This window comes from Telopea speciosissima, chromosome 6 (assembly GCF_018873765.1).
Source record: "Telopea speciosissima isolate NSW1024214 ecotype Mountain lineage chromosome 6, Tspe_v1, whole genome shotgun sequence".
In the NCBI taxonomy this organism is placed as follows: Eukaryota; Viridiplantae; Streptophyta; class Magnoliopsida; order Proteales; family Proteaceae; genus Telopea; species Telopea speciosissima.
The window spans coordinates 66727357-66739914 of NC_057921.1; the positions used below are offsets into that span (position 1 = coordinate 66727357).

Sequence of the window (12558 nt, forward strand, 5' to 3'; positions counted from 1 at the left end):
GGAGTGTCTGTGACATTTTGACCAAGTATGATAAGTTTCTGAGATATTGGATACTTTTAGGGGGTGTGCGTGAAATTTTCCCAAAATATAAATAATATGCAAGAATAAATAAAACCATAGATCACATGGAATCTAATGATGCTCCACTCATTTAAACATGATAGTCCATCACCATATTCTAAACTGTCTCACAAATCTTGACTACATTAATTTAATAACAACAGAAGGAACGATTTCCAACAACTTTACTATCTATAGTCTTTTTATATATATATTTTTACATCACAACCATATCTAATATTTATATCTCTTTATATATATATATGTAAAAATAACCTAAAAAGCCTAACAAAATACTGTATTGTACTTGTACGGCCTACCATCTGGATACCCTACGTACGTATACGGTATACGGTATGCGGTATAGAGTATACTCTCTTTGTTCTACACATTTTTCCCGCGATCTCTTCTTGAGTTCTTTCATCGGCCGCATCTGATCTCCGCGGGAGCATTCAGAGGAGAAGAAGTAAGACTTGTTATCTCTATTTACTTGCTCTTTCCCACTATCCCAATCCATCTGCTTTGTTTGTTGGATCGATATTCAAAATAGGAGATGATTCTGAAATCTGAATCTCTCAGCAGTAATTGCTTCAGAAGCTAACCAAAGTCGAGCTGCTTCTTGTGAGTTGGATGCCAGTTTTGACGCAGTCACTTCGTTGCAGTCTGCGAAATACTTTCCTGACACGTCTTTGAGTCTTGGATGTGCTGCGACGTAGCAAGTAGTTGCAGCAGCCTGAAAAAGCACACTCAGGATTTAAGGTATCGGCTCTCACTTCGAAGAGTTTTCATTAATGGAAGTTAACAAGTGAGATTAATGTTACCTGAGGAATTGTTTTCAACAGTTTGGAAGCCAAGAAGAACATCAGATCTGAAAATTTCAAGATTGAAACTTCTTATTATCCGGAATACTAAAGCATGGAAACAATTTGATTCTCAGCAGCAGCGAAATCCGAACTTCTGATGATCTATTTGATCCAACCAACTAACCTGTGATGAAGCCTTCTCGATCTCTGGTGAGTCTCGTTCTAACTATCCCTGGATGAACACAATTTGCAGTTACGTTTGCCCCCAATTCCTGCGTTCAACAAGTACACAAATTGTTTATTTCGTATATTCTCAGGTTAAAAAAAAACAGGAAAGAGAGAAACTAGTAAGAAATCTCCGTTATGATCTTATAATAATAATCACCTTTAGTTTCACTGCAAGCTCCTTGGTATGCAAAACGTTAGCGAGCTTCGAGAGAGCGTAGGCACGTGTAGCATCGTAAGATCTGAAGATCAAGACAAATTTTCAGAAAAGTTAGATTTATTTATTTATTTATTTGGATTTCAGAATCAGTCCAGCTGAGAAATCTACACTTATACAATTTCCTAATTTTCTTATCCGGTTTTTCGATATCGAACCTTTTCTTTCTAGTAATCAATTCGAGATAACGGATTGTATCACCGGAAAACCAGCTGTGAACACTCGATGATACGTTTACTATCCGTCCCTGAATGCCGGTAAGCTCCGCCGTTTCGATCATCTTCTTTAGCAGCAGTTTTGTTAACAGAAAATGTCCTGTATTTTGTTCCAAAAAAGAAATCTTCCATTAACTAGAATATTCTGAACAGTGAAAAGTGGTTACTTCTGTCATCTATTTTAGTAAATTTATCAGTAGCTATTAGTATATTGTTTACCTAAGTAATTAGTTGCAAAAGTCATCTCGATTCCGTCTTCAGAGACACAGTGCTCGTGCGAGAACTTTCCAGCGTTGTTTCTGAGAAGAAATGAAAAACAAATCGAACCAGACTATCAGAGAAGAATGAAAACAAATTCCAACTTTTCCTTTCTCTGTTTGGACTTTACACAGAGAGAGAGAGAGAGAGAGATTTTGGCTCACATACATAAGGAGATTGAGAGGCAAATTCAAGGCCTCGAACTCAGAAACGAAGGTTCGAACGGAGGAGAGAGAACTAAGATCGAGAGCCATGACGATGATATCTGAATCTGGAAACTCAGTCACGATACGAGCCTTCGTTTCCTCGGCAGCTTTTGGGCTCCGGGCCGGAAGGACTAGCCGCGCTCCACGTTTGGCTAAAATCCGGGCAGTCTGAGCACCGATTCCTGACGTGGCGCCTACCAGCCAAACACAGGATTTTAGTTTAGAAGAGGAAGAGAGAGAGAGAGAGATTCTTTAGAGTTAGACGAAAGATTGAGAAAATTATTCAAGCTAACCTGTGATGATAGCGGTTACGGAGCGGAGATCAGGACAGGCTTCGGTTACCTGCTCGGCTGTTGACTTGGAACTAAAGCCGCTTGCGCCGGCGGCTCCGATCAGGTATTTTACTGCGTCAAGCATTTTCCCTCCCTTTCCTCCCTTCTCTGGGCGATTCTTTTTCTTTTCAAAATATATGTATGCCGCCTCTTCTGCTCTTTTCTTCACTCTTTCCTCTCTTAGATTGTGCTGCGTTGAAGGGTTTGTTCTTTAAACGGGACGAGAATCACGAGATGGGTTCGTTAAAGAGAGAGAGAAAAGGAGAGGTGAGCGAGGTGGAGTTATCACTTGTCAGTTCTGCAAGTTAGGCGCCGCACAGCATTTACTTGGGATGCAGAGAGACAGAGAGAGAGAGAGAGATGTCGGTGACTTTATTTGGCATAGGACGGAGGGAAGAGAATGGTTCCGAGCGGACGAGAGAAATGTGTTTGTCTGGTAAAGAACGAAGCAATGTGAGTATGGATTGCAGCTTTGGATAGGTGATCTATATAAAGAAAGGTGTGGAGGGGAATCCATGAAATAGCGGAGACTAAGATATATATATATATAGAGAGAGAGAGAGAGAGAGAGAGAACGGAGAGAAAAATATATAGAGAAAGGATTACTTGTTTGTCACTGATTATTGATGGGAGATGAAGATTTAAACATGATTAATATATTATTTTATTTTATGATTGAGATTACTATTTAGGTTGCTATGATTATTATTATGAAAGTAACCAATTAGAGCACAGAGTGACACACAAGAGAGATGAAAGAAAGGAGGAGGGCATTGGTTTACTGTGTAGATACTAGGTAATAGGTAATGAAGGATTGAACGGCGACTGAGTATAGATGGGCAGCGAGGAAAGACCGGGAGAATCTTTTGGGCAATTTCTCTCTCTCAGCTGAGGGGCTTTTTAAAAAAAGCTGCTTTGCCCAGTGTCCAGTGGTGGTGGGACCTTGGTAGATCGTAGTAAAGGGGGCTGAGAATTGAAAGTCCCATGGTACATCAAGTCAACAACTGCTGCTGGCTATAACTGTTTTAGTGTAACACCAAACCGTAGCAGTACGACCCACATCATAGCCATATCATCCTCATCATAGGCCTCTGTGTTCCTGCTCATCCTTTTATTCTGCTTCACCGATTAAAGTTTTATATATGCAGAGGATCCGTCCGCATGTCTGTCAGAGTCATGGTCTTAGGTATTGGTATTCTGATGCCGATCTGGATCACATGAATCTCGTTATATCGAATCAGACCATTTTATTGTGTCCATACCATCATACTGTATCGGTCGATATCTATACGAATCGGTCAAGGTTTTTTAACAAAAGATTGGGATGTCAATCAGATCCATTCCAACATAACAATAACAACAACAACAATAACAATTACTTAGCATATCCCAACTAAATGGGATCAGCTACATGCATTCAATCAAAAAAATTAGATCAAATTCGATTGGGAATAGGTTGACATCGGATCATTCATTCTAGAATGACATGAATTGAGATTAGACTCGATCAATTTCAATTTAAATCGACCAATTTGCTTGATTTTATTTTGATTCTAATTGTTAAACCCTTGATGGCAGTCCAAGACAATTTTTTGATGTAGAATTCTTAGAATGTTATCTGCTGTCGTAAGTGTGGTGAAACAGTTGGCCTTGTTTATACAAAGTTTTTCAACATAAATAAATAAAAAAAAAATTATGCCTTTGTGGGGATGTTTTTCTTCAACGAAGGTTGAGGGAATCGAGGCCTTCTGATGGGTGGGAGAGAGTATCACCTCCATGATATGCGGTTATTATCAACTTCATCCAGTAAAGAGATATTTAAGGACCATATGATGGTGGTTTCAACTTTCAACCACTGGTTTAGGAAAACTTTCTCCTATCTTTATTGCAATTGGATGGGATTTTAATGACTGGACTTTGTATAATAGGGATTGATTGACGACTTTTGGTGGGAGTGTTAAGAAATTTTCTCTTTTTTTTTTATTTATTTTTTAAATTCAATTTCTTTTAACCCATGCTGAAGTGAGAATATCTTCATCCACATATCAGATCCTCTTATTAGACTGTGCAAGGGCATTTTTAACAAAAACTAAATCTTTCATTTTATCCATCTCACCTCTCAAAATTAAACCAAAGTATTATCACTTAATAAGAGTCAAAAAAAAAATAAATGACCCAAATCCTCATAATCCCTCAAACCAATGGTTAAATGCTCTAACCATGAGTCTACAATCTACATATCATAAATAGAACAAATGGCTGCCTCGATCTTTTACATGGTTTCCCTCTTTCATTGAAATGAGAACTCGAAAACTCAAAACAGTCTATTAATAGACTAGTAGATTTATCAAAATATAAAGAATTAACAATTTGTAGCATCCTTCAAAATACCCTAGATCAGCAAATTTACCAAAAATAAAAAGAATCAACAATTTGTAGCATCTTTGACTAACCTTTTTAAGTAAAAAAAAATCATAAAAAATCAAAGAAAAAAGAACACTACCTGGTTGCATGGATTCTGTTTCCAAACATAGGAGCGAGTGAAATTACCATCTGACCTTTCGTGAAATAAAAAAATCTTATCCATATTAATGCCTTTACATGTATTCTCATTGGTCCATAATGCAAAGACCACTCAATCTAGAGCTATCTTTCCCTCAAAATTAAAATGCTAATACTTCTTAAGAAATGAAGACTTAAGAGTCCTATTTATCCAAAAAAAAAAGAAGACTAAAAGAGTCCTGAAGGTAGAGAGTAGGGTCTCAGTGATTAATAATATAAAAAGGAAATGCACAAGTGTCGAGTAAAAAAAACAGAAGAAGAAGAAGTGGAGGCTCTACTGTCAATATTTTACATTTGTCTGAGTAAGAATCACACGTGAGGATTTCCATTTTGGAGAAGCTTGGTCAATTCCACGGCCTCGGATTTGGCACTTCCGGCTGGGCTTTTGGATTAAAAATGTTACGCTCAATCATTCTCTTTTAAGCACTCTCTTTGCCTTTTTCTCTCTTTTCCCTTCTTCGAAGATCCAGTTACAGAAAAGTGTCTAGATTCTCTCTCTCTCTCTATATATAAAATCCGAAATGCCAAACATATCCATGTTCTTTGTACAAAAGCTTCTCTACTTCTTATTGTAAATTTGTAACTAAAGCTGTGTTTGATATGCATTTTAGGTTAATTTCGTATTCTCAGATGATAAAAATAGTTGTTTTTATTGACTAAAAATGCGAAATCAGCTTAGAATGCATTCGAAGAATGCATATCAAACATAGTCTAAATAATTAATTTCATTTACCAAAAATAAACTAAAGAATTAGTTTCTTCCTCTTTTCATACTCTGGATATTATCTCGGGCAGAAAGTTTCTTCTCATCACGGGTGAAAAGAATCCTATCAACAAATAGTCAAAACCTACAATGTCCTAAAACTGCCCTTGAGTGTCGTCCAAAGAGAAACTCAATCTTTTTTTATTTATAATTTTCTCTTGGTTGAGGATAAAAAAATATATATACTCATAAAATAAAATAAAAAGATATAAAATTTAACGTCCAGGCATACTTAGACAATTACAAAAACGAAACAAATGCAATTGATTAATACCTCACCTTTGACATTGCCATCAGTAAGACAAACCTCTGCAACAAACAAATGAAGTCAAGAAAACCTACAATGATGATGAATACTGATAGTTTGGTAAAAAATACATGATAAATTTGACATGCTGGGAATCTTTCCTACATATCCACTTTAAGAAAAATAACAAATGCCACTTGATAGTTGAGATGAGTCAAGTGGAAGACAATCAAGATCACCATACTATAACCATCCTTTCACATAGGCTCCGTTTGTTTCGACATAAAATTTTACCTGCAAAAATTTTCTACTATGTAAATTTTACTTAAAAAAACCAAGCATTGGAAAATTTTATAAATCAAATTTTTTGAAATAAAAAATTTTCAAGTAAAATTTTACGCCAAAACAAAGAGAGCCATAGCAAAAAATGTTTCATCATAGAGATGCTCTAGAGTTTAATTTATTGAAGTAAGAACACTTTTGTCTTATTTAAAATTGAGAAATTACTTAAAAAATAATAAAATTAAAAAAATCTCGACCCCCTATAGTCATTTCTTTTGCTAGTTTACCATCCGCACATAACAAAGACTAATAAATTTATTATCTTTTTTGTTATCCAATTATTTTGTCCCATTGGTTTAGGCAAAAGTACAATGGATTTGACCAAAACTTTCATTAGCACCACATGTGATAAGTTTGACCTTCATTTCCAAACATTAAACCCTTCCATCCTCACACAGATCCGGATCCTCTATTTTCGCCCTTTCCCTATTGCGGTGCGCCCTACACATAGTAAGGTAGAAAAGATCACCACATGGTTTTTTCTTTTTAACAAAAAATAAAATAAAATCATGGTTTTAACAATTGTTATGTGTAATATCTTCATGTCATTATGGTATATTTAAAAAAAAAAAAAAATCTAAACAATCAATTCAATTGAAATTTGAAACTTATGAGAAATTGGAAAAAATTTTTATTTTGATGAAAAAAGTTACCAAGTACAGATGTGATGAAACCTTTCTCCTTCTAATTATATATATGATGTGTATCTTTTGAGTACTTCAAAATTTTAATACCTCAATAAACTGCTGGTCCCCTGCTTCTACTCCACTACTACCCCAACGCCCTCTATTTACTCTCTGTTATTGTTTCCATCATGAATTTAAAGAGGACAATAGATCTTTCACTCTAATTCAACAAAGTTGGATCGAGACTTTGAGACCTCTCATGTTGGGACCAGGGATTGAGATATCGGTATTAGTATTGGTATCGGTCTTTGTTAATAGATTTGGATCGATCAGTATCATCTTAGATTGGCCAATTTTACCCTTGATACGATACGGACCCTTGATCGGCTAGGTATCGGGATCCGGTTGATTTGATACCAAAACCCCAATTCATTGGGGCCATGAACGAATTTGAGACTTTATCTCACCATGACTATCAGTGTTTGTATCCACTATATTTTATACAAGGATTTAGTTCACAACATTGACATCAGAGTATCGATTGTCGACGAAGTGGATTCCATCTGAGCAGCTGGGAACCGTAGTTTATCCTTCTTCCATAAAATTTGGGTCCATCAATATAAAATAATTATAATAGGTCTTAAACATCAATAATGGTTTTAAGCTCCACCCAAGAAGGATAAACAACTGAAATATTGACAAACTCTTCAGAAACTTTACTTTTTTCACTTCCGTTGTTGTTTGGGTAATTAAAGAACTGGAGACCCCAATTTCAGGAACAATGGTTTTTCTAATTTGACTTTAATTGTCGAAGTGTTCGAAGAACTTGAACGTTGGTAGTTTCGTTTGAATCATCAGTCACAGAAATAGTTTAAAAACGATTCCCGTAGACATAATAGTTTTCAGACATTATTTATGTTTCGCTGAGATTGTCTTGTGCTTGAGGTAAGTTTGACTAATTAAACAAGAACTAAAAGATTTGACTAATTAAATTAAGCAAGAACTATATATAGGTTTTCCGTTTATCAGTTTCAAGACCTATTTGACTCACATTGGGAAAGACGAACATTGAAAGACCTCATTTTAAGCACCACAACTCATTTACTATTAAGTCCCAACTCCCAAGCAATGGTAAATATGTAAAGGAGTTAAAGTTATCTCACCCCAATCCCAATGATGCAAACCTCGCCCCATGTGTTTGGGCACAGCATGTGATCAGATGCGTTTTTAGGCAGAGAAGGTGAACCCATATATCAATTAGGGTCTACTAGAGATGTTGCAGTTCAGAATTTAGAATATGTTTTTGGGAATTGGTTCTTTGAACTGGGAGGGTTCTCACATGAAATGACCTCTTTGCCCTTTTATGCACAAAAAAAATTGTTCTAGAGTTTACAATTCTGGATTCCCTTATTCTCTTTCCACAGATCTTATGTGGGTAAGTCATTCCCTCAATGATCCCAATGATCCAAAACACAAAAACAAGTACACGTATACATTAGGGTTGTAAACGGATCGGATTCGGCTCGTATAGTGCTATATTCGCATCCGCATCTGATTAGCTATCGGACGAATTCAGATAGTGCTAAACGAATACGAACACGGATATGGATCGAATATTTTATCCATTTACATGTAAATATAACTTTTCGATTTTTTACTATTCATTTAGAACATCTTGGATTCATGAATCCACAGTTTGTAGTCTAAAAGACCAATTTTATGTGTTTATATGTTCAATGATCCTGGTTAACCTCAAAGAAACGAAAACAGATAAATAAGAACCCATTACAGAAATACCTTATTAACACCCAAAAACAAATCTTTAAGCAAATCTAGAGAGAGAGAGAGAGAAAGAGAGAGAGTTGGGTTATGGGAGGCTTTCCTCAGATACACCGATGGCCAAAAGTCTCTTTCCATCTGATTTGTTGATTTGTCTCATATATAGATACACTGGATTCGTCCCAACTAATCTGATTTTCTGATTTACTTAAAGCCTTTGATTCTGGATGCTCACCCAACTTCCATTTTGACTATTAAGAAATTAAAAGGAAGAAAAAGCTTGGAATCCCACATGGCTCAATGAAAGATTTTTGTTCTACGTGGTCACGACTCTACCCAGTCTCCACTCCCTCCCTCCCTCAAATGCTTCCTCTCCACCCATTTATTATGAAAAAACAAACCTTAATTGAATTGAATTACACTACACAGTTCTTTCAATCATTGCTTCACTATTCTGTGGGAACCCCAAATCTGGGGGTGGGGCTCTTCCCCTTAAAATTAGGCTTATCGTTTTCCTTCTCTTTAATTAGGGATTTCTAAATGTTGGAGCTGGTGAGATAAGGAACTAATCATCCTCCACTCCTTAATTATTAGTCTAATAACAATCCTCTAAGATTGGTTGATGGGTTTCTTTCTTATAGTCTAATATCAAATTCACACTCATTCTCTCTCTTCAAGTCTTGAGGTACCTTTATTTAATTACCCTTTTTTTTTTTTTTTAAATCCTTTCGGTGGTGGATGTCCTTCTTAAGGAGAGCTCTAAAGCCAAAAGTATTGGAAGTGGAAATTGAGTGGGAATTTTTGTTGGCGTTTCTCTTGCCTTTCACTGTCAAAAACCCACAAACCAGTCATCTTAGTTCCCCTACACACAAAGCTTTTGCTGGATTGGAGGGGTTTCTTCATCAATCTTATTCATTTGAGAAAGACCCATTATCTCAATTCTCAACTAAGTATAAGATCCATAATTATCTTGGGAACTCTTCAGATTCTTATGCTATATAATCATACAACCACCAACAAACTAACACATTAAAATTGTGATAGATTTTAATTTCTCTAGGGGTTATGGAGATTCTTCTACTTAATTGTCTGTGAGACATAGAAGACAATAAGATACCACTAACTCCACTGGGTCATAACAGAACCAGCAATCAATGGTGTTTTCTAGCTTTCTTGTTTCAATCACATCAAAAGAAGTAGCATTGAAACTGATTAAAACTGATCTTTAATTTCTTCTCAAGAATGTTGGTGCCATGGAGACATACACATAACACACCATAGGAACCTTGATTTTTAACCTCCTTGGTTTGGACATTTTGTCACCAAAGCAAGAGACAAGTATAGGTGCAGGTGCAACCACTGCAAGAACATTTTACATAATAATGGATAGATTTGGATTTGAAGCATCAAATCCACCAAACCACCGGATATATCAAGAACAATCATAGACAACAGTCAACGAAGGAAGGCACTTGGGACCAGTTAATCACATGATATGAATTAATTATCTAATAATGAACCTTGTTTTTAAGCTAATAATTTAGTTTATATTACTAAACCTAACCCATAGGGGCACCCCACATATCTAACTGTATAAGTGGAACGACCACCCATTTGCAATGACTAGAATTACAATACCCGTTTAGAGATGTGGGGTTTACACTGACACTCTTTTTTCGTTTCTAAACCATAAGAATTCATGTGGATGATACCATTCTTTGCATTACCATTGGTGTAGCGTATAGATTCCTCCCCACTTATTGAAAACCATATCCCAGTCCCAAATGCTCAAACAGATCATGTATATATTTTTGATGGATTATATGTTATGAAATAAAATCACTACTACGATTAGAAAATGCATTAAAATTCCAAACTTTCCTCTAAGCCAATCAATAGACTGGTCCCCCTTCCCCCCAATCTTTTTGGGATCCGACCTAAATCGGGTAGGATTAGGATTGGATGTGGATATTTCAAACTTCCACTACTGATTGTATCACAAATTATGAGAAAGGCATATCTCATGCTATACATATGTCCAAACGCATCCAGTTTGATTAAGATCCCACTAGTACTCACATACAAGTGGAAATCATTTTTCAATTAAAAAAAAAAAATATGTACCTAGTGCACAAGGCTCCCGCGTTTAGTAGGGTCTGCGGAAGGTCAAATGTACACAGCCTTACCCCTGTTTCTAGAGAGGTTGTTTCCAACAAATTAATGTTTTCTACCCAATGGTTAAAATTTTCATACCAATCTTTTATTATTTGATGATGGATGAAAATATATTGAGAGAAAGCTCTTTGGGTAACTGAAATTATCTACCATGTAATATTCATAAAAGGTTCACCCAAAACAAAAAAATTACAAAGGGGATTTTCGTGTCGACACCCGTTAATGTGTCAAATAAATCTCAACCTAGTTTTATTTACCACTGGTTCATGAAAAAAATAATCCCATCTTAATAAAGGCAAAACTTGTGAAAACATATTTGCTAGAAGGCTGGGAGGTTCATTCAAATTCTAGTTGCCTTTGGCCAAATAACCACGTTTGCCCGACATATATTTGAAACAAATTTGAATAACCTATAGCATGAATAAATTTAGGTTCCAGACAACAAAGTTATTCCATAGAGGTGCTATTTGAAACAACGATTGAGTTTTCACCCATGGTGAAGGAAGAATCCCTTACCCAAAGCCATGTCAAGTGACCAAAAGGAAAGGTACAATTTTGTTGATGGGTCAAGTGGGCTTGGATATTTTTCCTCTCCACCGGACAAAGAAAACTTTTGCTTTTAAACATCCCACTAGATTGCAACATTCATAATTTGGGTAGGCCATCCCATTGGGCTTGTCTAAAATAACCCCAATCCTGGTCTTCATAAATACTACTCTAAAAAGGTTTAAGGAAGCAGAAACGGGAAAGAGATCAACCTCCACTGATTCGGATCTGAAACTGGCCAGAATAAATAAATAAATAAATAAACTCGATAATTTAAATTGAAAAATAGAAGCAAAGATTTCCCAAAATCTGTAAACTTTTTTGAGAGCGTTCTATGTGGGGGAGCACAAGGGCCATACATACACGGCATCCATTGAGAGCACGCATTCTAGCATCTAAGGGATGGAATTTCTGCCTTTCATGAGACGGGGCAGTCATTTTGCCTCCATTATTTGAGTGTGGCCTACACCTCCCGTTTCCTTTTTTTCAAATGATTCAATATACTTGGGATTAGAGGTACATTTATTTACTTTTGTCATTATATTGACTAATAAAATAAGCATAGTCTGTGCCCAGATAAATGGGTGGGTAAAATGACCACCCTACTCTTCTGAATGACAGGCCTATGTGTTTAGGTGCAGACTGCGCTGCTGCACAAAGAACATCAGCACAAAAACAAACAACAAAAAAAGAAAAAATCAAACATTAAATGATTAAAACATAGGCGTAGGAGTGGAATAAATTTCTAGCAATTACAATCCAATTCTGATTCCTTTGGAAGTGCTCCTGAATACTTTCGCTTTATGGAGCTGCTCAGCCATGTCTGTGTCCTTCAACCCATGTGAAATGAAACTCTTGAGCAGTCCAACCCGCAATCCCATTTAAGAAATGCAACTAGCTGGCAAAATGCAGCGTGCCCAATCTTCGCCCTACACACTCTAACAACCAGTCCCGATCGGCCGGATCCTAGGACTCGTAATAATAAAAAATTTCTCCCTCGAGAGACCATCAAAACTAGTATAGTTGTCACGGTTTAGGTTTCTGTAGTCCACTTTGAAACAGTGAAGTAATTTTTATCAATTTGATTACCAGATTTAAGGAGTGACTAAATGAGAAAACAGCCATTGTCATGCACAACCCCCCTGATAGAGGAACAGCACAGCAACACTTCTCCTTACATTGAGACCAAGTCTCTCATCCTC

The 12558-nt window shown here is 36.3% G+C and overlaps 1 protein-coding gene across 1 annotated transcript; it reads right to left on the reverse strand.

The window, feature by feature from the left end:
* Positions 1-360: 360 nt before the first annotated feature.
* LOC122664043 (short-chain dehydrogenase TIC 32 A, chloroplastic-like) lies at positions 361-2495 on the reverse strand. The gene is made up of 9 exons (XM_043859726.1): positions 2278-2495; positions 1947-2178; positions 1740-1819; positions 1464-1620; positions 1249-1330; positions 1048-1135; positions 882-928; positions 602-793; positions 361-469 (listed from the first exon to the last, which is right to left on the reverse strand). The coding sequence occupies exons 1-8, from the start codon at positions 2399-2401 to the stop codon at positions 602-604; spliced, it is 1002 nt and encodes a 333-aa protein (XP_043715661.1). The 5' UTR covers positions 2402-2495; the 3' UTR covers positions 361-469.
* Positions 2496-12558: the final 10063 nt, after the last annotated feature.

Excerpts from the sequence above, each read along its gene's own strand:
- LOC122664043 (XM_043859726.1), bottom strand. The coding sequence starts at position 2,401 with ATGCTTGACGCAGTAAAATACCTGATCGGAGCCGCCGGCGCAAGCGGC. Across the intron at positions 2,179-2,277 it reads CGTAACCGCTATCATCACAG|GCGCCACGTCAGGAATCGGT; the intron begins GTTAGCTTGAAT and ends TTTGGCTGGTAG. Across the intron at positions 1,820-1,946 it reads TTGCCTCTCAATCTCCTTAT|AAACAACGCTGGAAAGTTCT; the intron begins GTATGTGAGCCA and ends ATTTCTTCTCAG.